At 43.7% G+C, this 22300-nt stretch overlaps 2 protein-coding genes across 2 annotated transcripts in view; one reads left to right on the forward strand and one right to left on the reverse strand.

The window, feature by feature from the left end:
* The window catches only part of ZC2HC1B (zinc finger C2HC-type containing 1B), a gene marked incomplete at its 5' end in the record, with an annotated part of 264177 nt that overhangs the window by 181412 nt on the left and 60465 nt on the right, over positions 1 to 22300 (reverse strand). The window lies entirely within an intron of this gene.
* RSPH3 (radial spoke head 3) lies at positions 8664 to 18814 on the forward strand. Its single transcript, XM_061378247.1, has 8 exons — positions 8664 to 8823; positions 9103 to 9190; positions 10349 to 10490; positions 11073 to 11215; positions 11767 to 11970; positions 12993 to 13155; positions 14209 to 14295; positions 16500 to 18814. The coding sequence occupies exons 1-8, from the start codon at positions 8681 to 8683 to the stop codon at positions 16763 to 16765; spliced, it is 1236 nt and encodes a 411-aa protein (XP_061234231.1). The 5' UTR covers positions 8664 to 8680; the 3' UTR covers positions 16766 to 18814.

The raw sequence follows: 22300 nt of genomic DNA on the forward strand, positions 1-22300 counted from the left end.
ATTCAATATAGATGAGCCTAAATCTTCCCACTCTGTATAAGAAAGCCTATTTGGAACTTCTTGTAAGGCATTTCAACAGATGGAGAAAAAGGAAGAGAGATGATCTCTACACATTTTTGAGAAACAAGGGGTGAGGTAAAGGAGTGAACAAAAGAGTGGCCAGTCTCACTAACCTTGCTCTTGCATTTCTTTAAGTCAGGGAAACACCAAGATTAACCAAAATCTGAAGGTAAATGGACCCCAAAAGAGATTTACTCCCTCATTGAGAGATGAATGTTGTTCTTCTCTATCTTGCCTGTTTAGTCATCATTATTTTCATGTCATGTTCCTCCACAGAAGTGATTTTTTTTCTATATAAGCTCTTGCAAGATCCCAAAAGACCAGAATAACACAGAAAGCAGAGAACTTTCCGTTAGCACTTACTTATCTGCCTTCAGCCCAGGAAACAGTTTTATCATGTTACTAGCCCACCCTAATACACTGAAAGATCTAGCCCAGCTCTCCTGACACCTCTTCTTTACTGCTGTATCTAAAAACTGAATTATCTGAGTGCCTTTGTCAAAGCTGCCTTTGACTCCTTAGCCAGAAGGATCAAATACCTGTTTACTGCTGTGTCAGTTGGAGACTGATTTTGACACAAGAGTTGAATGATGACAGTAAGCCTCCCATTCTCCACAGGTTACTCCATCATCAGTACTGCATTGCTTGCTTCACACATCCAATTTTCTAAATAGATTTGATGAACACACTCCAAACACATAAGGCATATAGGACTGGAAGAGGGAAACAGAAGTATTAAAGCAGAAAATCTGAGTCATTGCCTTGTGAGGCAATGCTGGAATTCAAGGTATTGGTGCAGCCTGAACTCAGTTCCTTGTGCTTACATCCTGCTGTTGTTTTCAATCACATGATGCACTCTGTTCTTCCCCACAGGATGCACCTGTTCTGTGGAAGAACCAAGGTTGTGCAGCAAAGGAGAAAATTTTAAGTCTGGCATTCCCCAGCATGCTTGGCTAGCAGAGCACCCAGGGTTGGACATATGTCTGTGACTGGTTTTCTGGGATTTGAAAGAGCCGACAGATGAACAAAGGAGTTCTTCATGAAGCAACACGCTCCTCTCTTTCCTTCCCCATGTTGTGCACCAGGGATTTGCAAACTCTTGTTCTCTGCTACTTGAATTATGACAGTAACTTACGGCAAGAGTACACTGTCATGAACTCTATGGTCAAATATTAGTGAAGGCTGAGAGAAACACCATACCTCCATGTTTCACAGACATTCAATCTGGAGCCCAGGTGCAGACTGCAGACAGAGTTAGTTATCTATAGGTTTAGTTATTTCTATCTATATATAGATATAGATATTTAAATCTCAGATTTAGTTATGTATATGCAAGCATTTATGCAAGCCTGTGTCTCATTTTGTGCACAGTCTGCACTTGAATATCTCTCTGGACTCTTGGGACTAAGTTGAGCACAGGTGGAACACAGTTGTCTGAAAGTAGGTGTCTGCAGTCATTTGGGCACCTTAGAGTACCTTCAGGAATTTTCTATGACATCAAAAGTGGATGCAGATCCAGATACTTAGGCAACTGAATCCTTCCTTAAAATCTTCTCTGACTGTGATGGGAACTTAGTGTTTCACCTCACAGGTGAAATAAACTAAACAGATGCTACATTTAGATACCATGAATATAGGGCTCTGTAACCTAGGGCTGACACTTCTCCTGACAGTAAGACTTGGGATTTTAGGCTCCACCTAAGCCTTCAAGGGGAGCATTCTTCAGCAGGTATAGGCCCTCCTGCTTGCCTCCCTTCAGAGCTTGGGGCCTTATGCTCCACCCCACCACAGAAATCTCTGACTCAGACCTCCCTCTTCTTTACTCCTGACTCCTCATCTCTGCCTCATTTTTACTGCCTCCCCATTCCCAGCTGCATTCCTCACCTCATCCAGTTATTTACCTTTCAATTGAACAAAGCCCAGTCTATCCCAGTGGATTTGTTGTCAAAGTACCAATTTAATTTCTGTCCTCTCTATCCTTAGACACACTTTTCTCAGACAGTTTGTTTTCCAGTTTTTCTACATTTTCCCCTTGTATCTGCATTGGTTGTTATTCCAATAAGCCCCACCAATATCCATCTAGTTTCAGTCCCCAAAACATACCTCCCTTGTTTTAGTCTCTGCACATGCAGAGAATCAGAGAGTGACACATCTTGGCAAGCTAGAAGAGAAAATGTGTAATTCATAAAGTCCAGTGTTGACCTCAATTCACAGCTGTAACCATGGAAAGCCTCTAGGATGAAAATTCCACGGACAGAGGTCCTTGACTTCATGGGATTTCAGCAAGGAGTCTGAATATCTCTTGTGTGGAATTATGGGCTGTCGGTTACATTGAAAGGATTTTGATACGGAGCTAGGATAAATAACAAGTCAAAATAAGCCATTTTTTCCTCGTGCCTCACCAAAGCAATTCACCAGCTGTGATGTTAGGGATATTCTTGGTAAATCGCTCACCTTCTCTGGGAAAAGGCATCGTCAAGTACACAGGGCTTTTTCTGCCTCTACAAGCAAGCTCTTGGGGAAGCAGCTTTCTCACCTGTCTGACCTCCTCTCCAAGCTGTTATCTGAAGGGTGGCTCTTTCTAAGAACTGTGAAAATTAAAGAGATTGTGAATCCTCCATGCCTGAGGAAGAACAACTGCTGACCACTTAACAATGACGCACAAGAGAACTGTTACTACCATGGTCACTTTCTGTAACATCTGCTGCAACAGCCCAGCAAAGCTCCTCGTTGGACATAGTCACAGAACAGAAATGCTTCTCTATGTAAAATTTTTCTTCTGTATTTTCCTCCCATGATTGTTACCTGTACACCCCAGACACAAGGTGCAACACTGAGATCACTGATACAAACCTGTGGCAAAAATATTAATGGAAGGAATACCATAATATACCACAGTATAAAGGAAACTTTATACTAACTAGTAGGGTGGAGTGTTTGTTACTGCCCACACTTTGTACTTGGCATTTATTCTCTACAACACTGACACTTGGCTTTCTTTCAAGTGCACTTGGCTCTTCAGAGTTTCTTTTACTTCATTTAGTTTGATGAAAGAGGATTTGCAATCTCCTTTGGACATTATGTAAATGCAGGACAAGACTGCATGCCCTGCATTGACAAACATCACTTGGGGTTCAACAGAATCCTGCAATCCTACATTCCTGTTCAATGTAAATCATGCCTGCGATAATGGGTGCATAAGCCATTCCACCTGCCTACTAAGACATGTTCAAGACAGCAGGCCTCCTACTCCACTGCTCTGTGGGCTCAGGGGGCACTGAGAGCTGTGTGAAGCAGGCATGCTCTCTGCATGGTAAATATGCCCTGTCTCAGATGGAAAGCAGCATAGAATCTTAGTCATCACATTAAGTCTGAAACTAAGGCATAAAGCTAACCAAGTTCACTTTGAAGCTGGTTTGATTAGCTGTCCAATACAGAAAGCATTTCATGTCCATAACTGGTCACAACCAGCTGCAAAATTCAGGTGATTAAAACATGCTGCTACCCTGCTAGCATTAGCCAGATAACAGTTACTGTGGCTATTGTGTGTCTCCACAAGGACAATTTCTGATTACAGGAAAAGGAAATTCACCTCGGTTAGGCACTCTGGTTACATTTTTCTCTGAATTTTGTGAGCAGTCAGTCCTTATCACTTGTGTCATCAGAACAGAGTGAAAACTTCAGAGGAACTTCTGAAGGCTAAAAATTCAGAAGAGGAATTAACTTTTAAAGTATAAAGTCTGACAATAATAGAGAGACAAATCCATGGGAAAAGGGCAGCCACTGTTGGAAATGATACAAACCTCATACAGACAGCTGACTCTCATATATATAGCCAACAGGAAGTTGCTGTGGATGTTGGATGAACAACTGTTTTTTCTGCCTCTCTGTTACTCAGAAATTCTAATTCATTTTTGTTAATAGAACATACAACTTTTATTGTTTTAAATTAGTCTTTTCTATTTGCTGTGATAAATATACCAATTTAAAACTCCATTCTGAGTAAACCACTTCCAGATTCTTAGTCATCTTCTGCAAGGGGAGAGTGCATAAGTCGGAACAAGTAGTTCACAAATCTCAAAAATGGTTGACTCCATTGAGCTCTGCTTCCTCCCTGGGTAATAATACGAAAAGGTTTCTATGACGGTTTTCACACTTTCTAAACAGAACATGCTCTTTAGCCAACCAGCTATTTACAGAACTGATCCAACGGCTGCTTTAAACCCTTCCTTCCTACAACCCACAAACCTCACACCAACTTCCTTAACAGATTCTACAGTCCACATTCAAACCCTGCACCTTCAGTATTACATAGGCCAAAACTATAAAACTGTATTTTTAAAAGATCTTAAGGCCAAACCCAAACAGATTCCCAGGCAGATGATCAGAGAAGATGCTCTTATGGAAAAGAGTAGAGATTTGTCTGCTTTTCCATATACTTACTGTGCACTCTTGGGCTATGCAGTTCAACCTCATAATATGTAGGGCATAGCCCCCCTGTTTCCTCCATGCACTAAGGAAAAGGTTTCCTTATTCACCTCTTCTCCCTAGGTGTGAATTCTGTCTCTCCATCACTTTGCACAGCTTTGCTTACAACTCACCAACCAGTTTTCTTTAGCACAACTGGTCATGAGGTGAGAAAGTAACAAGTGTCATTCAAGAACTTCCACAGACTGCTGTACTCCAAGGAGCACACAATGTTACATGATATGATGTGCAGATGCACACCCATCCCATGAGCTACAGACACCAAAAGACACGGTATTTGAGAAGTCTTTCGGTATGTGAAAGAGCAGAGCAGTCACTAGTTCTCTCCATAGCTGATCAGGGAGGATGGTCTGGAGGTAGAGACTGGAGACTTGTAGTTAGGTTATTCAGTATCCGGGTCTGCTTTTTCGCCCAGTGCAGTTCTTGGACTGTGCAGTTTAATTCCAGTAAAACACAGATACTGCTCTGCCTACCGGAGAAGTGATAAGAAGCAATTTACTTCAGGACAGACAAACACTGAAGCTGCAGTGACGGGGCAACAGAAGCAGATGAGTCTTCTTCCTTACTCTGCAAGTTTCGTGCAGTTGCACAACTGCCGTCAACACAAGGGAGAGCTTCTTGGTGCAAAAGGAAGGCACTCGGAGAGTCCTGTTCAAGGAAGGGAGAGGTAAGAAGGGGCTGGAGAAGGATTAGCAGCACACAGTCTGTGCTTAAATAAGAAGGTCACCAAACAACTGATTTTCCAGTTAACAGTTAAATTAATGATAGTTTAAGTGTGCACTGCGCCACCCTCTAAGGTGCTTTCTCATCTGTCCATTCTTTCCAGACCCTGGCTAGGGCAAGCCCTGAGAGGCAGCTTGTCATACTGAAAAACAGAGCTTGTGAGGGACACGGAGGGAAGAGAACATAGGGAAAACGGTGCTAGGAGTCAGAGGTGAAGTGAAAGAGGGAAGCAAGATTGTTAATTTTGGCTGGAAAACGTCAAAAATCAGATTTTATTATTCACTAGTGTTGGACAAGTGAAGGCCCTCAGAACTGGACTTTCCTAGTCCTGCCCAACCCCACAAGCTCAGGATGGGCGTCAAGAGGAAGCTGTGCTGCTACAGAGAAAAGGAAGATTAATAATATTGGTTTGCAGACATAGAATCATATAATAGTTAGGGTTGGAAAGGACCTTATGATCATCAAGTTCCAACCCCCCTGCCATGGGCAGGGACGCCTCACTCTAAACCATATTACCCAAGGCCTCGTCCAACCTGGCCTTGAACACTGCCAGGGATGGAGCATTCACAACCTCCTTGGGCAACCTATTCCAGTGCCTCACCACCCTAACAGGAAAGTCTCCACGCAGCCTTCTCTTCTCCAGGCTGAACAGTCCCAACTTTCTCAGCCGATCTTCATATGGGAGGTGCTCCAGTCCCCTGATCATTCTTGTGGCCCTCCTCTGGACTTGTTCCAACAGATCCATGTCCTTTTTATGTTGAGCACACCAGAACTGCACACAGTACTCCAAGTGAGGTCTCACAAGAGCAGAATAAAGGGGCAGGATCACCTCCTTTGACCTGCTGGTCACACTCCTTTTGATGCAGCCCAGGACATGGTTGGCTTTCTGGGTGATAGGATCTGCTTTTTTTTTTTTTTCACAATTATATATCAAGATTAACAACCCTTCTTAAAAAAAAATATTTATGCCACTATAGGGACTCAAGTTTAGCTCAGGTATTTATTTTTCTTCTATGCCTCTCATATGTCAAAACTCCCAGACTGACACCTATCTTTTAAAATCAAGGCATTGATGAAGAGTACCATGATGCCTTCTGGGATTTTCAAGGCTATCCCAACCATCTCCATCCCTGGGGATTTTCAAAACCTGGCAGGAGGAGGCCCTGACCAATATGGTCTATATTTGAATTTGTCCCTGCTTAGGCAAGGGGGTTGCACTATAGACCTCCCAAGACCCTTTCAGCCTAGATTGCTCTATGATTCTGTGTGTCTGCTTGAAGGCAAAGGCATTCTGGCCTCAGGCAGAGTTACTGCCAAGACTGGGAACTCCATCCCTTTATCTGCAGGCCCAGAGGGAAAAGAACAGCAGCTTAAAGTTCTCAGGACCATGGAGAACCAACTTTAACTCAAATTTTAGGTAACGACACAGTATTAAATTAGGGAAGCATTCCTTTAAATTTAAAAGCAGCCGTAGTCCTCTCCAGACAGAAGGCAATCCTCTGGGAAGGCAATATGCTCCTTCATGTCCTTACTTGATAATTAAGCAGTCTGCCTCCAAAGGAGGCTCTGTCAACCTCCTTCCTTACTTAATTACGCAATACTGCAGAAAGTTAAGAGAGTGGAAACTGGACATAGCTAGCCTGCTCAGCATCACATTATGCAATGCACTGTGGTACAAGGTCTCCCATGCTAGCAACGTCAAAGTTAGAGCCCCAGGAATACACAGTCTCAGCATTGTAGAAACCTTTATATTGTATTTCAAGGTGTCATGCAGTAGTTACAGAATGCATCCCAAGCAGCAAGCCATAAGGCATGGTGCAATGCCAGAAGATTCTCATGAAAACAAAACAAAAAAATAGTCAGTTTGTGGCCCCAAGGCACAAACAGATCTACAGCAAACCTGGAAGGAGACAAAGCCCTTGCTCTGCAGCTTTCAAGTCAGCTGAAGGCAGTCCAGGCCTTTCTTAGCTGCCATAGGGGAGATGGGCTGATTCATTCCTCACTTCCCAGTACATACTGTGCATCTGGGTGGGATGGGGAGGAGAATCAAAAGAATACAAACCCCACAGGTTGAGACAATAACAGTCCAATAACTAAAGTATAACATAAAACTACTACTACTGCTAATGATAAGGGAAATAACAACAGGACAGAATATGAAACTGAAAGGGGGAAAAGGAAAAGAAAACAATAAACACAAGTGATGCACAATGCAATTGCTCACCACCTGCCAACTGATACCCAGCCCGACCTGAGCAGTGATCTTGGCCTTCTGGACTCCCCCCAGTTTATATCCTGGGCATGACATGCTGTGATATGGAATATCCCTTTGGCTAGTTTGGGTCAGATGTCCCGTTACTGCTTCCTCCCGGCTTCCTATGGCCCTCCTCACTGACAAAGCATGAGACTGAAAAGTCCTTGATCAGGGTAAGCGCTACTGAGCAGCAACTAAAACATCAGTGTGTTATCAGCATTGTTCTAAGACTAAAGGCAAAACACAGCTCTGCACCAGCTACTAGGAAGCAGAAAAATAACTGCTACAGCTGAAACCAGAACACCTGGGAATTATGTTTGAACCAAAGATTTCACAAGGGGCATGGGTTATTCTATGTATTTGGTCTTGCCAAAGTAATCAAGGCATATCACTACCTACATAGGTTAAAAAAAGAGCTGTCACTGTATTAGTAACCCTTATTTACTTTCATGTTTCTCTTAACAGAACTTTTCCACAGAATCTGAAAACGCATTCTCATGATTTGTCACGACAGGGAGTGCAGCTCACGATGGAGGGGATGGTGTACTTGAGAGCCCACCTCACACTCCTACCTCCCATCGTATGACACCTTTACAGCATCCAAAGCTGCTGCTTGGATGGAAAACCAGAATTAGGAGCGCACTTGTTGGCGCTGCTTTTCTGGACACCGGCACTTACACCACTGCACGCCATCCAAAAGGTTTTTGCGGTGCTCCAGCCAATTTTTGATCGCCAGTGGCCGTACAGATCGGGTTAAGGCACTGTCAGTTTAAACGGGAGCCTTCCAGTCCCTGGGTAGCCCGCGCAGGGGCGGAAGAAGGACACTGACACCTCGCGGTTATACTCCTTCATTACCTCAACGCAGGAGGAGCCCCCAGCACAACCAAGCGGAAGCCCCTTAGCAGCTAAAGCGCTTGTTTTCCGCTAAGCAGCCCGGTGCCTCTGGAGCAGTCATGTCCTCCTGGAGCCTCCCTCACCTTCAGCGTTCCCCTGGCAGGAAAACCTGCCTGAACAACAGCACCAACGGTCGCCAGCCACTGCCACAGAAGCCTTGCGCATGCGCAGAGCCCTAGCCCCGCCCGCCCTCACGTTGCCGTGGAGACGTGTGCCGCGGTGCGAGCGGCTGTTGCGGGTGTGAGCAGCCAAGCGCCCTGGATGCCCCGGCCGACCCCCGCCATGCCGCGCCCCCGGGACCCGGAGGTGGCGGCGGTCCCTGCCGTCCTCTACAGCTGCTGCAGCCTCCCGCGCACCCTGCCCGCCCGCCCCAAGTACCGACCGCCGCTGGACGCCGCTGAGTCGTGAGTGTCTGGCGGGTTGAGCCGTTCAGCCCCGCCGCCTCCGCTCCCCGAACGGGTTCCGCTGCACCCTCCTGCCCTCCACGCCCTTACCCCAGTGCCTTCGCCGCCCTTCCCGGGGGAACGGAGTCCCCGCCGCCCTGCCTACAGGTCCTACTTCCCGTAACTTTGAAGAGGACTTGCACGGGTCTGGCCTTTCAGAGTCCTCCCGGCACCTTGTGTGAGGTATTAGCGTATCTGTTACAGCTCTGTAAGTACGACTGCCTGTGCTTTATGTTGCAGACGAAAGGAGCCTGTTCGTTACACCAACCTCATGTACGACCCGAGAGTGGTGCGCGGCAACACTTACGCCCTTGAAGTCATACCTGTGGTAGGTGTTTTTTGACGGGTCATGTTACAGCTTTGTTGAAAAGTAATAGGTAGGGCAGGAGAGCTCTTTCTCATTAGTAATTTTAACTACTGAGCTCGTGATTTTACTTAAAATACTTCACACAGCCACAGGCTCTCCAGTTAATCTAGTATGTGACTGCTTTCAGCTTTTCTTAAAGCACTTAGTTTCACATTAACTTCTGTAGTTCTGATTTTTTTCCCCACATTAAGTACCTGATTATTTCCTTCCCTCCCCCTTCCCCCCCCCCCCCGCCCCCCCCCTTAGTATAATGATCCTAGGCACAGGTCAGTGCTGTATATTCTGTTATCATATGTAAGGTGTCATCAATGATAATAGCAGCTCTTGGGAAATTAAGTCTTGGGGTAGTGTTTGGCTTATTCTACTATAGAAGCAAATGGTCCAGCTGTATGCAAAAGCTGCTTGTATGGATGTAAAAGTATTTTATTTCTCTTGATTCTGTAGCAAATGTTTTAGTGATACTTTCTTTTTGGAGGATATTTCTACATAGTTGATTGTATAAGAATTGCAGTCTGCATTTTTAAAGGCTACTTTGTGGAAATAACTGTGGTTTTCAATAGCTGTTTCTTAGAGTGAATTTCACATATAGTCTGATACGAAGTTTGAAACTGATGTTCATTTCAATTCATAAATGGACTACAGAATTGGAAGTTAGTATGGTTTTCTCTTACTTCATCAGCAATGAAGAACCTGTAATTTTTGTCTAGCAAACAGAACTGTTTATAATATGATAACTGAAGTCCGTTTGACTTTCTTAAAGCTTTACCTAGAAACTCTCACTTGTCAGAAAGAACATGATATTTTAATATACTTTATCCCACAAACCAAAGTTGTGTGTGTAATATCCATTTCCAAATAACAACTAATTGATCTTAGTGTAAGATGCTATCAGCATGTGTTTAGGCAGCTAGCATAACTTCTTAGTTTCATGCCCTACAGTCTTCAAGGTAACTAAAAATTCAGGGTCAAGACCCAGAAAAGTCAATCTGAAATGCTAGATTTGTAGCATTAAAATCAAACAACCACTTTATTTTTTGTGTAGAGAGAAATTAGTATCATTTTAGAGAACAAAGTGTATTCTATTTTGTGAGGTTTTTTATCTTCTTCATCCCTGCTCAGATTACCCCACCCACTCCCTTTGAGATTCAAAGGCGGAAAGAAGCATGGAAAAGAGCACTGGCTAGAAAGCGTGCAAAAGAGGAAATGCGACCAAAAACACCTGAGCCTGTGGAAGGTAGAGAGCATGTTCAGGTGCAAACAGGTAAAAGGCTGACTTTATTTCTTTTTTCTAATTAATCTGAAAACAAAAACTTGCTGTTCTATATTCACTTACTAAATTCATGATACAGTTGGTAGAATCACAGAGGGTTAAGGTTAGAATTGTAGAATAATAGAATTGGAGTTTCTCTACTAATTTCTACTATAGCCCCTTATAACACCCTTATTTGACTGATCTATGTTTTCATAGAATCACTAGTGATGCCAGTGAGGTCATGGCCCTTCAGGTGTGTGAATGCCTCTAACTCTTCTTGCATGGCATAGAGACACTTCAGTTGTGCCCCTGATGAAGGTGGCTTATTAGCTGAAGTGACTGGAAATACTTTGGGCTGCTCTTCAGGTGCTACCTTACTGACCTGTGACCCTAAGCTCTGGGTATCTCCTACTGTCAAGAGTTTAAGTTGAGGTGTCTTTTTGTCTTCTTCTTTTTTTTTTTTTTTAACTTCATAAGAGTCATTTTATTGCACTGTTTGGATATAAGTCACACTGTAGAGTCATCAAAAATAGTTGAGAGTTAAAATAAAAGGAATCCAACTTTCAGCGTTCATTGTACTTTTGTTTCTAGAACTGTATTTGGAAGAGATTAGTGACCGGGTAATAGAGGTTGATGTAGAGTGTCAAACAGATGCATTTTTGGACAGACCACCCAGTCCATTCTTCATACCAGCCAAAACAGGAAAAGATGTGGCCACGCAATTATCAGGAGAGGTATGGAGCAAAGTCAGGTCTGTAAGTACTGTCAAAACACATCTTCCATACAAAACATACTTCTGCTGCAAATTAGGGCAGAAACAGAAAGGAACTTATCCTCACAGATCATGCCAAAACCCAACAAACCTCTCCAAAGTCTGCTATGAGGTTAAGTGCAAAATTAAGGAAGATATTTCTCCATGTGCACTGTTTCTGCTGCTTTCAGATAAGAGCTAGAGTTGAGAAATACTCTCCCCTATAGAACGTGTCCAGCCCAAGAAAGGCTTAACACAGGAAACAGCTCCAGGCAAGTGCTCTGCTTCTCCTTGCAGCCCCACAGAGGCTGTGGTAGGGTGTGTGGTGTCTCACTCCAGCCCACTTAGCCCCCAGCTGCATTCATGCTTCTTGCCTTACCTGACACTGCACACCCCCCACACACCCCCCCGCCATTTTTCAGCCCTGCCTTCAGCACAGGGGCTTTGTTCATCCTCCTTTTCTCCTTGCAAAGTTGTTAAGAGTGATTGTGATCAAGGGACATTTATCTCTGTTTCCCTGACTCCCATCCTCAGCTGTTTGACTTTGACGTTGAAGTCAAGCCAATCCTGGAAGTGCTGATTGGGAAAACGGTTGAGCAAGCTTTGCTGGAAGTCATGGAGGAGGAAGAGCTGGCCCAGCTATGGGCACATCAGCGTGCCTATGCAGAGCTGCGCAATGCAGAGCTTGCTGAAGTACAGCGCCTGGAAGAGCAGGACAGGCGATACAGAGAGGAGAAGGTAGGACTTCTGAAGAGCAGAACAGGCCTGTCTGAATGCTTGTCAGAAGAGAGAAACCCACTTTCAGTACTGAAAGACAAGCTGTGAAGTAAGCTGGTTGTGCCCCAAAGGGTACTGTCAAGTCTGATATTCCTCAAAGCATTCTGGTGCCATACCTGCACTCTGCCATTTGCTCTCATGCACCAGCACCATGCTATTGTGTTTATTTGGAGCAGCCATGCTCCAGTGACTCAGGCCTCTGATTGAGAGGCCAAATCCAACAGCATTTTTCTCTGTACCTGGTGCAGCTGTTACTCACATCTTTTCATTATAATAACTGCTAAATGTCAGAGTGCTTGAAAGTAAGAGAGACGCCTTCTAATCCTTCACACCCAACACATGCACTACTAAATGTGAGCACATACCTGTCAAGATCTCGAAGTGTTAAGCTGTATTAGTATTATCCAGTAAGTAGGAATTCAGGAATAATAATAAATAATAAGAAACACAAAAGGCAAGTCTTCCTTACTATTCATTAGCCTTGTATAATTGCTTTTTTTAATGCTTTCCTGGACCAATTTGAGTTTAATCTTGTATCAAATAGGTTATAATATTGGAAGATGAAAAGTTAAGGAAATCTTGACCCAATTTCATCTCCTTTCAAGGCCAACGATCAGTTTGATCTGCAATAGTAAAGCAAAGAGTCATGAGTTTAATGGATACTACGATATCGGAGAAGGGCTTAATTTCTCCAGCTGCAAGGCCCTTATTTTACAAACTTCTCAAAATCAGAAAAGATACACCAAAGGAACATGTTTCCCTCTAGTCCCTGTGGATTATAGTACTCCAGAAATTAAGTATAAGTTTGCTTTCAAGCACTCTTTCATATGAGGCCTCAAATACCAGGTAGCGACCATAAGTATCTGTATTTTTGATTATCTTTGTTATTTATGACTCTCACACAGTGATCATTCTTCAGTGTCTAGATCAAAGGAGTAACAGCTAAAGGCCTGAAAATTTTACACACAATATTGCCTTGACAGGAACGTCGCAGACGCCAGCACATGCAAATGCTGAAGAAACAGAAAGAGACTGCAGAGAAAATTGCAGCTCAGGCATTCGCTAAGCATTACTTGGCTGATCTTATTCCCTCGGTCTTCAACAGTCTTCGTGAGGGTGGATTTTTTTATGACCCTGTAGAAAGGGGTTTGTATATTTTATTTTATTTTTCACATGTGAACTAAGTAACGTAAGGGTCAAAACCACCATGAAACATAGCTTATTGTCCTATATTTAGAATAATGTCATAAGACTTTATTTACATTTGTGGTTGAATGGATAGTTTCCAAATTCATATTTTTTAACACAAACATTATTGGTCTTCTGTACAATAGTGAAGAATAAGCAGGAGCTGACAGTGTGATAATGAATGGGACTGCTGTTGAACTGGAGACAAATAGTGGGTGGTTAGGATTGGTAGAGCAGAGAGATCCAAACTGAACTGAAAGTGTTTTGATAGGACAGGCAAAGCAAGCTGCATGTCACTGAATCTTTTTTTAATAATTATCAGGGCAAGGGAGAAGTTAGTTAGAATTAGGCCCTGAAAATAATTTTGGAATTGTAAATCAGTGACTCCCAAGCTTTTAGAATCAGCAGTATTTCTTGTGGGTTACCTTGCTGCACTTCACTTCCACAGGCCCTGCAGAGACCACAGCTTGGTAATGGTTACACTCCCTCCAGTGAGTCATGGGGTAAACACAGAAACCAAGTGTATTTTGCAAACAGGGCAGGCTTAGGGACCATGGTGTACAAAGAGCATGATTTGAGAAATACATGGGTAAACAAGAGCTCCTTAAGTCAGAGGGAACAAATGCTTTCAGCAGATCAGAAGCCAGACGTCTTTGGATAGAAAGGCAGGAAATGTTATTCTCCTGACTTGTTCAGGGTAGTTATTTTCATCTCACTAGAGCATTACTGTGTATCTCATCTGTGCTTGCCCTTCAAGGGTGCCAGACCTCTTTAAAAATCACTATAGCTCAGAGGACTCTGCTCTGGGTGCATAACAACGTGTAAGAGAGGCAGGAAATAAGAAACCAAACACCACCTGAGAGATTTCTTCTAGCTCTTGCAAAGCAAGTGTCTTTTGGCAAGGATGTTAATCCCTTGGTCATAGCAAATGAAAAACAGTCCCAAGATCATGTTGCTCATCTTTGATTACAAGACTTTTTTTTTTTCTTTCTTCCTGCTAAATTCTTGTAGATATTGAGACAGAATTCCTTCCATGGCTGATGACAGAAGTAGAAGCAGAACTGGAGGGGAAAGTTCTGGCAAGGATAATGCTTGACTGTAAGTTACTAAATCCTGGAATGCAATCTAGGCTACTTAACTTTCTTGATTGTTCTGACTGGGGAAAAACAAATATTATGTTTACAAGGTCATGGTTGGTTAATGTAGGAGGTGTCATTTTAGCAAGTACCCATGGCTTTTTATGTCGTGGTTGGTTGTTGGGTTTTTGATGTTGGAAACCTACTACTACATACATCTATCCAAATCTTTGTTCGTGAAGTCAAGCCATGATGATGATGATGACATACATCTAAGTAATTGATTCTCAGATTAAATAATAGAAGTGTCAGTCATTCTGCAGTCCTCTCTACTGTCTTTACACTGTTTGAGATATGTTGATACTGGAAGATGCAGTACATTTGGAGGGAGCAGAATGGTTAGAGAACACCAATTCTTCACTATAGAATTGTTATCTCTCATATGTTACTGCTATCCTGTTCTTTGTAGCATGTCAGATTGTGCCAGTGAGAACAGAAAAGCCCATCTTGTCTACAGCCATGTATATACCATGAAAGTCTCTTAACTTGTTTGTGTAAGCTCCCTGGGCTGTAGAGTAATATGTTCATCCTGTGTGAAAGGAGGATAATTGTAGGCTATGGTTGAAAGAAGTCAGGGGACCAGCACTTTTCATCAAAACAAGGGCTTATTTCCTCAACAGTCAATAATGATGTCCTTGCTTTTGACATAGATTAAAATATCATCCATCTTTCGGACTTGCTCAAGCTTAGTATTCAGATTCTTTTATTAGTCGGTCTTCAGAGGCTGCAGCTGAAACACCTGAATAATCTAAACTCTGCCTTATGCATCATTATGATGAACACGTGTTCACCATGGTGGTCCTAAATCAAACCACTTTTGATACTTGAATTGAATCATCATCCCGATAGTTTTCTTCAATCTGTGATTTTGGTGTTTTTTTTTCCTTTGGGTCATTTTCTGTTGTTACGGTATAATTTGGATTAGTACAGCTGGTCTGTTAGGTATTTTATCCTATGATGTAAATGCTGGTATGTACCCTTAAGGATCACTTCTTTATGTAGCTTTTCAGTGGAAAGGGAATTTTCTCTTGTTTTAAGTAGAAGTATTGTACGTAATTACCAAATAAACATCCCAAGAAGAATGTTGCTGCAGGATGCACTAATCTATCATACCCCTGTTAAATCTTTCTCTTTAATTTTTAACCAGATATCATGGTCCTGCACCAGTTCTAAGATACAAAGCACCTGGAGCAGGCTAATAAGTAATATCAGCCATCCCTGTTCTGCTATTTATCCTCTGTATTTCCTGGCTTATAGCCATTGTTGAGTAAACATCACCTCTGCAAAAGGAATCGTAAATTGCATTCTTCAAGTTCATAAAGGGAGACACAACCCCAGCTGAGAGAGTTAATGGCTTATTTGCCCCTTACGCAGAAGCATAGGAAAAGTCTCTAAGGATCCATTTTTAACCCAATTGAATGAAGAAACGACTTTGCTACTTAAAGGATTTATTTTGTCACTGTTCAGTAAAAGAGCTATGAACTACAAAGGAAGCACCCTCAGTGGAAGGCAGCTATGTTGTTTGTCATCTTAGAGGTGACTATTCCTCCTTTTACTTGTCAAAGTCAACCCATGATTCAACAGTGAAGCTCTTTAATTATTTGTCCTATTTTCTGTGTTAAACCTCTCTTCTTTCACTGTTTGCCTCTATATTTTTATAGTCAAAATTATAGATATCAAAGTAAGTGCTGATTTTGTTTTGTTGTTGTACCCATTGAGAGAGGTATGATGTTTAGAGAAATTTACAAAGCCTTGGCAACAAAACCAATAAAGAATAGGTGGTTTACAGCTGCTTTTCAGAAAATCTTTCAATGACTCGCATAGTTCCAGTAATTCCCACTGCCAAAAGCATCATGCTGTGTACAACCTGGCCAGTCCTTGTTCCTGGCAGTCTGACATGTTTGGAAGAGAGGAACAACTATGAGGAAATGAACAAAACAATCCAGGTGAACCCTTTGAAATCACCACTCTCAGTGTAAACCACTCATTTGGCTGCAACTAGGCTACAGTAGCAGGGATGGTTGTTCTAATTCAAGTGTTCTTTCATTTTTAGTGTTATTTCATTTTTTCCCCTGTTTAAGAAGTTATAGGTCAGTAATATATAAAATAATCTCAAATTAAGTTTCCCCCCCCCTCCATGTTTGTTGGTGTCTTTTTCTGTTTCAGCCTTGGTTCGTACAGTTGTTGAAAACCGCTTAGAAGCATTTAGCCATAAACCTCCATCTGATCAGCCCCAAGCACCTGCTGAAGATCCTCAGCCACCAAAAGAGCCTCAGCCACCAGAAGAGCCCAAGCCAACATATGCAGAACCCCAGATACCTGGTGAGACAAATGCTACTGACCAATCAGTCACAGAGAAAGAGGAGACTGACCAACCTGTTACTGGGCAACAGTCTTACCAACATACGTCTTTCCAGTTAGAATTGGAATAAGTAAGCACAGAGGATTTGGAAACTGAGTAACAAGCAGTCAAGTCATCAACTAAAAGGAGATTAATATCTTAAAAGAAATGAATTCTTATTGATTTACAGGTATTGTGCCTTAGCCATGCTCAAGGATGAACCTAAGCAACAGTAGAGGATTAAAGTAAGTTTACCGTAGGCTGATACTGCTGATTTCAGACTGTGAGAATCAACAGAGAGATTCCTATGCAATAAATGTCAGTGACATTCTATCCCGTTCTACACAATGCAATCCATAAAAAAACTGGGACATTTACAGTTGAAAAGTAATGCTGTCCCACACCCTGTGCCAGAAGATCATGAGAAGGACATAGAAAGCATCCTAGTTACCTTTGCAAATGCTTTGATAACATTGTCAGAACACAGTTTCCATACTTACCCTGTTTTGAAAAGTAGTTACTACAGCACTTTAGTTTCTTTTCACTCACGTTAGTATCTCTTTTCCTGACAAACTTGGATGGGAATCTCAGCAGCCAATAGAGCAAAAGCTGCTGTTCCTGAAGCTCTTTAGGTTCAGAGTTGTCTACCACTAGGAGTTTCTGCCAGTGCAAAATCCTCCTGTTTCCTGACTCCCAGAGCATTCATGAGGGGCTGGAGCCACACACGCAGTTTTCTTTGTAATCATTATTTCCTGCTGGTTTAGTGCAATGATATCATACATGACTGACAGAACGCACCTGCACTGCCATGTGTACCTGTCTGTTCATAAGCCAGCTCCTCAAGTGGGGCATTTTCTCTCATAAAAGTACAGCTATGCTTCACTGCAGCAACACCGTTTCCTTGATAGCTGTGGCTGTGGTGAAAGTCCTCCCTTGCCCAGACTGCTTTGTGCTACCTCCTCTCTGCAGGTTAGAGATGTGTGCTAACCCAGCAGGCCACATTCCAGCCTGAGAGTGGAATGTCAGGCATGACACCTGGAGAGGATGTAAACCTGCTCCACATCTCACACTCTCAAAAGGGATGCCTAGACTTTTCACTGGATCACTTATACATGTGGTTTCAACGGCAGACCCTGCTTTCCCTCCATCCTGGGCTAGAACATCCACTGATAACAAGGGCAGCTATTGCTTATGTGAAAAGGTTCCACCGGAAGGTGTCAGGTATTGACCTCTCTCTGTAGGCAGCTGAAAAATAGAAGTAATGAAATGTAAGCATGAACAAATACTCAGGGGTTTGATGTGATATGAATATGTTAAAACTAAACGTCTGGAGTTGCACAGTACAGGTTGTAGATTGACGCACCCAAGGATGCTTTTCAAAATTGGAATATTCCTGTGTAAACTCTTCCTCTGTTTGCCAAGTTGATAGTATTTCAACAGTTTTTTTTCCATTTATGATTGATTCCTCAAAGCATCCAGCAAAATGTATTATGTGTATGGCATTAAGGTAGCTGGTGCTCACTACATCTATCTGTAAGTTTCTAAGAATTTATTTTTATGCACATGACTAGAGCTGAAGGCTTGAAATGAAACTGGTTTAGGCATTGCAGTCAGTGGGAAGTTTACCTCAGTTTAAGTGGGACACAAATTTTGCATTGCTTTTTTTCCCCATGATGATGGAGCCTCCTGTCATGACTTCATATAAATTAGGTAATTGACATCAGGCTAATTTTATCTAAAGAATCTCATGGCATGATTATGACAGTTGTAAATGTTATGGCTCATTTTTGGAACACTGTATGGCAGGTTTAAGGATTCCTCATTGCTGAATGATTTTTTGGTCATGTATTAACAGGAGATTAACCTAGAGGACTGCTGTGGATCATTCCTGAAAAGATAGAAACAAATGCCTACTTGAGTATTTGGGTTTGGAATGTTCCAAGAGGAACCTGGAATATTTTCATTTTTGTCACTCCTGCTTTGTGCTTTATTGCTGGAAAATTTACTTTAAGTGTTGAATTATTTTATTTAAACAGGTTGTGACACTAACATGTATTCATAAATTATCATAGAAAATAATTAATTGTATGCCCTGCATTTTTACTTCAATAGAATGAATACATACAACTCGAGCATTGGGTATTGTGGTAGAGCTGCTGTAACAAGTTTTGTTTTTATGCGGCCATATGGCTATGAAGCTGCACTAGCAGTTTTCCATCAATGGACCTGTACTTGAAGTCAGCCCTCCATGAAGGCAGGTTAGCAGGGAAGGGGACCCCTCGCATCCTGCCAGTCACTGGAGAAGTGGAAAACCTTGAGCAACAGTAAGGAGGGGAAGAGATATTTGGGGTAATGGTGTAGCTGTTCGCTGTTTGGAGTGATGCCAGCAGACAGGCAGGGTGTGCGGCACAGGGCAGGGTGGCTGGGGGACCCACCCCAGTGAACTCTAGTGTGAGCACCACATCTGTCACACCACTCCCCCACAGGGACCCTTCCCGACGCCTTCCTCTCCTTCCTACCCGTTCTCTGGTCAGTGTCCCCGGCAGCAGGTGAGGTGGACAGCTCTGCACCCACGGTTGCCCGGCGGGTCCTGCCGGTGCGTGCAACGCGAAGCGCAGAGGCGGCCGAGGGAGACGGCACTGCAGGCACTAGAGGGCAGGACAGCCCACTGCAGAAACGTAGAAAGACGCTGAAGTCACCTATTGCACATTGCACGCCCTGCACTAGTGACACTCGCCTGGACTGCCCTCCTCTGCTAAGCCACAAAGCCTTTCGCACAGACTAGTCGTACTTTTAACATGAGGAGCCAACACTTAGGGTCACCCAACACTGTGCACAGTAAGATCTAGAATCGCAGAATGATTTGGGTTGGAATGGACCATGAAGATCACGTAGTTCCAACCACCCTGACATGGGCAGGGGCAGTTTCCATGCTCAAAGCTCCATTCTGCCTGGCCTTGAACACTTCCAGGGATGGGACATACACAACCTCTCTAAGCATTGTGGGTTTCAGCTCTTTCTAACTGCAGTTGCTGAGCTTTTCACTCCCTGTCTCATCCCTGGGCAAAACCACTTCAAAAAGTTCAGTAGAGGTGTTTCAGCCTGTCCTTTGAATGAGACTGGAGGAAAAATGCATTTCCCTGCTATATTCAACTGTCTTTGCAGATGATAACCAACTTGTAACACAGCTGTGTGCTGGACCTAGCATGTAGGCTTCTGGGTGCTTTCTCCCAGACCCATCAGAAAGCAGACACAAAGTTCATTTTGCCATTGAACTGTGTCGGAAGGACCACCTGTAGCAGGGATGAGTGGAGCCTGTATATTCTAGTCAGGCCAGGCTGGGTACCTGTCAGCAAAGGCCTCAAACTGCAGCAGGTGTGCACAGTGAGGCTTCTTATCTTTGTGTGCTTTATCCAAAGCAGCTGGTTATAACAAGACTATAGATCTCTATCGATTTCTCTGCAAAAAGCCAGAGCATTACTCCAACAAAGCTCAGCAGCTTAGCTCCATATTTACTTCAATACCCACTTGAGAAATGGGAAAGACACTGGGACTTACTGCCTGGCCTGATTTAGCTTGGGAATCCTTTTGATATTGGTGCACCAGACTAAACTCTCTGCATTTCTCCATTGCACACTGTCAGAGTGGGAGCATTCTGGTGAGTGTAAAATTCATGGCTGGTTTCCTGCTGTCAGAAATCATGGGTTTTGAAGAGCTGCAGAGAGAATGAATAAAAAGAATACACCTATGAAAGTGCTTCCTTGTATGCACATGTTAAAAATCAACCTCACCTTACCCATCTTTAATGGCTAAGGCCTTGGGGGCCCACAGATGCTGTATTTAACAGCAGCAGTGTACAGCAACAGTCCCATGGTGTTCATGAAGGCATGGAGATTCCTGTCCTGCCTTCCTGCAGGAGACATCTTTAGAGCAGTGTGATGGTATCTATCCTAGCAAAATACAGGAAATATTTCTATGTGTTTTCTCACTGCCATGGTGTCCTTACTGGTACAAACCAGAAGCTGGATGTGACATAGGGTGCATTTCAGCAGCATAGCAGTATCACTGTAGTTATAAACTGCCTTTGGTTGCCTCAATCCTCCTCAGCCCCACCACGGATATTTGGTGCTCTCAAATTGCCCAAGCCTTAGCTCATAACATACAATAACGTTAGCATGCGCATACTGCCACTGGCAGTTTAGGTTAATAAATTTGACAGTGAACTGTATCAGCCGCAGCAGTGGCATATCCCATGCTGCTGACTGCTGTGGGGTTCATGATTTCTGGCAAAAAGTCTGGCAGAGAGATGGCTGGTGCCATAGGGCTTGAAACTGCCCCAGAAAGGTTACTCTTACCTGCCAGAATCCTAGCTGGATCTGGTGGCCACTGCTGAGACCACATGTACTGCTAAAAGAGACCTAACGGTGGAGCTTGACTTAATGGGTAGGTGATTTAATCATGCTTGGGCAATTTAAATTATACCTACTTTAAACAGAGCTTTTGTATTTTTTTTTTAAGATGATCATGTTGAAAAGTTCTCACAGGCATGTTGCAGAGTACATCTAGATTATTTCAGGCCAACCATCACCATTTCAATTAATGGTAATTAATCGATCAAACACATTTGTTTCAAACAGAGTCGACATAACACTCAACTTACAGACAGTTCCCAAAGCCACCCCACACTGTGATCACTGGAAGGTCTAAGTAGGATGGAAGAGGTCCCTAGATCCCTGGTCATCTGGTCCAACCTTCTCTAAAAGCAGGGCCCTATATTAGGTGGGTCTTTGACTGGCTTCGGTGTAGTGCTGCTGAAAAAGGAGCAGGGGGCTGGTGTCCCGCCAGCTGAACAGACACGTCCCTTGCAGCTGTGAAGGCAAACTGTGCCCCAGGCTGTGTCAGCAGGAGCAGAACCAACAGATCACAGGAGGCCATAATGCCACCCTGCCACTTGCTGGTCCACCTGAAGGATGGAGCCCAGCTGTGGTCTTTCTGAGTTCAGAAGAGGCACTGGAAAATTTGAGAGGTCCCATGGAGGTCCTTGGAAATGGTTAACTGAGGAGAAAATGCCACAGGGAGCAAGACTGGACTAGCTGGGTGCATTCAACCTGGGAAAAGGAGGCTCAGCTGGATCTCATCGTGGTTTTCCAGCACTGAACTGGCGGTCACGGGGAGCATCTCCACAAGGATGACATGTGTCAGGACAAGAGCCACATGCTGACACATCAGCTGGGCTGCTCTCCCTTCCTGCACCCCTTGCCCTGCCAGAGTGCAAGTCTGCAGTAAAGACCCACAGTCAGGAAGTAAAATCAGTGTGTGTAAAGGAAATGCTTAATGCCGTGAGATGCCTTCTTGGAAGTAATTTACTACCACCAGTGCAGGTGAGGGAGCTGTGCAGATCCTTGCGAGTACGACGACGTACGGCCACAGCAGCAGCGGCGGCGGCGGTCGGAAAGCCGCAGGCCGGGGTGCTCACACTTCTCTTGTAACAAGTTTCCCGATAGCGCCGTTACCGAGCAAACCCTCGGGCTCCGGTGGCACGGCCTCCGGGCTCCTCCCGGCACAGCTCGCCTCTCCGCGGGGCGGGAAGCAGACACCGCCCTGCCACCAGCCGGCCCCGCGGCCC

This window comes from Neopsephotus bourkii, unplaced genomic scaffold (assembly GCF_033783945.1).
Source record: "Neopsephotus bourkii isolate Nb327-2 ecotype Australia unplaced genomic scaffold, CSIRO-AGI_Nbou_v1 NB_1765, whole genome shotgun sequence".
NCBI lineage: Eukaryota > Metazoa > Chordata > Aves > Psittaciformes > Psittacidae > Neopsephotus > Neopsephotus bourkii.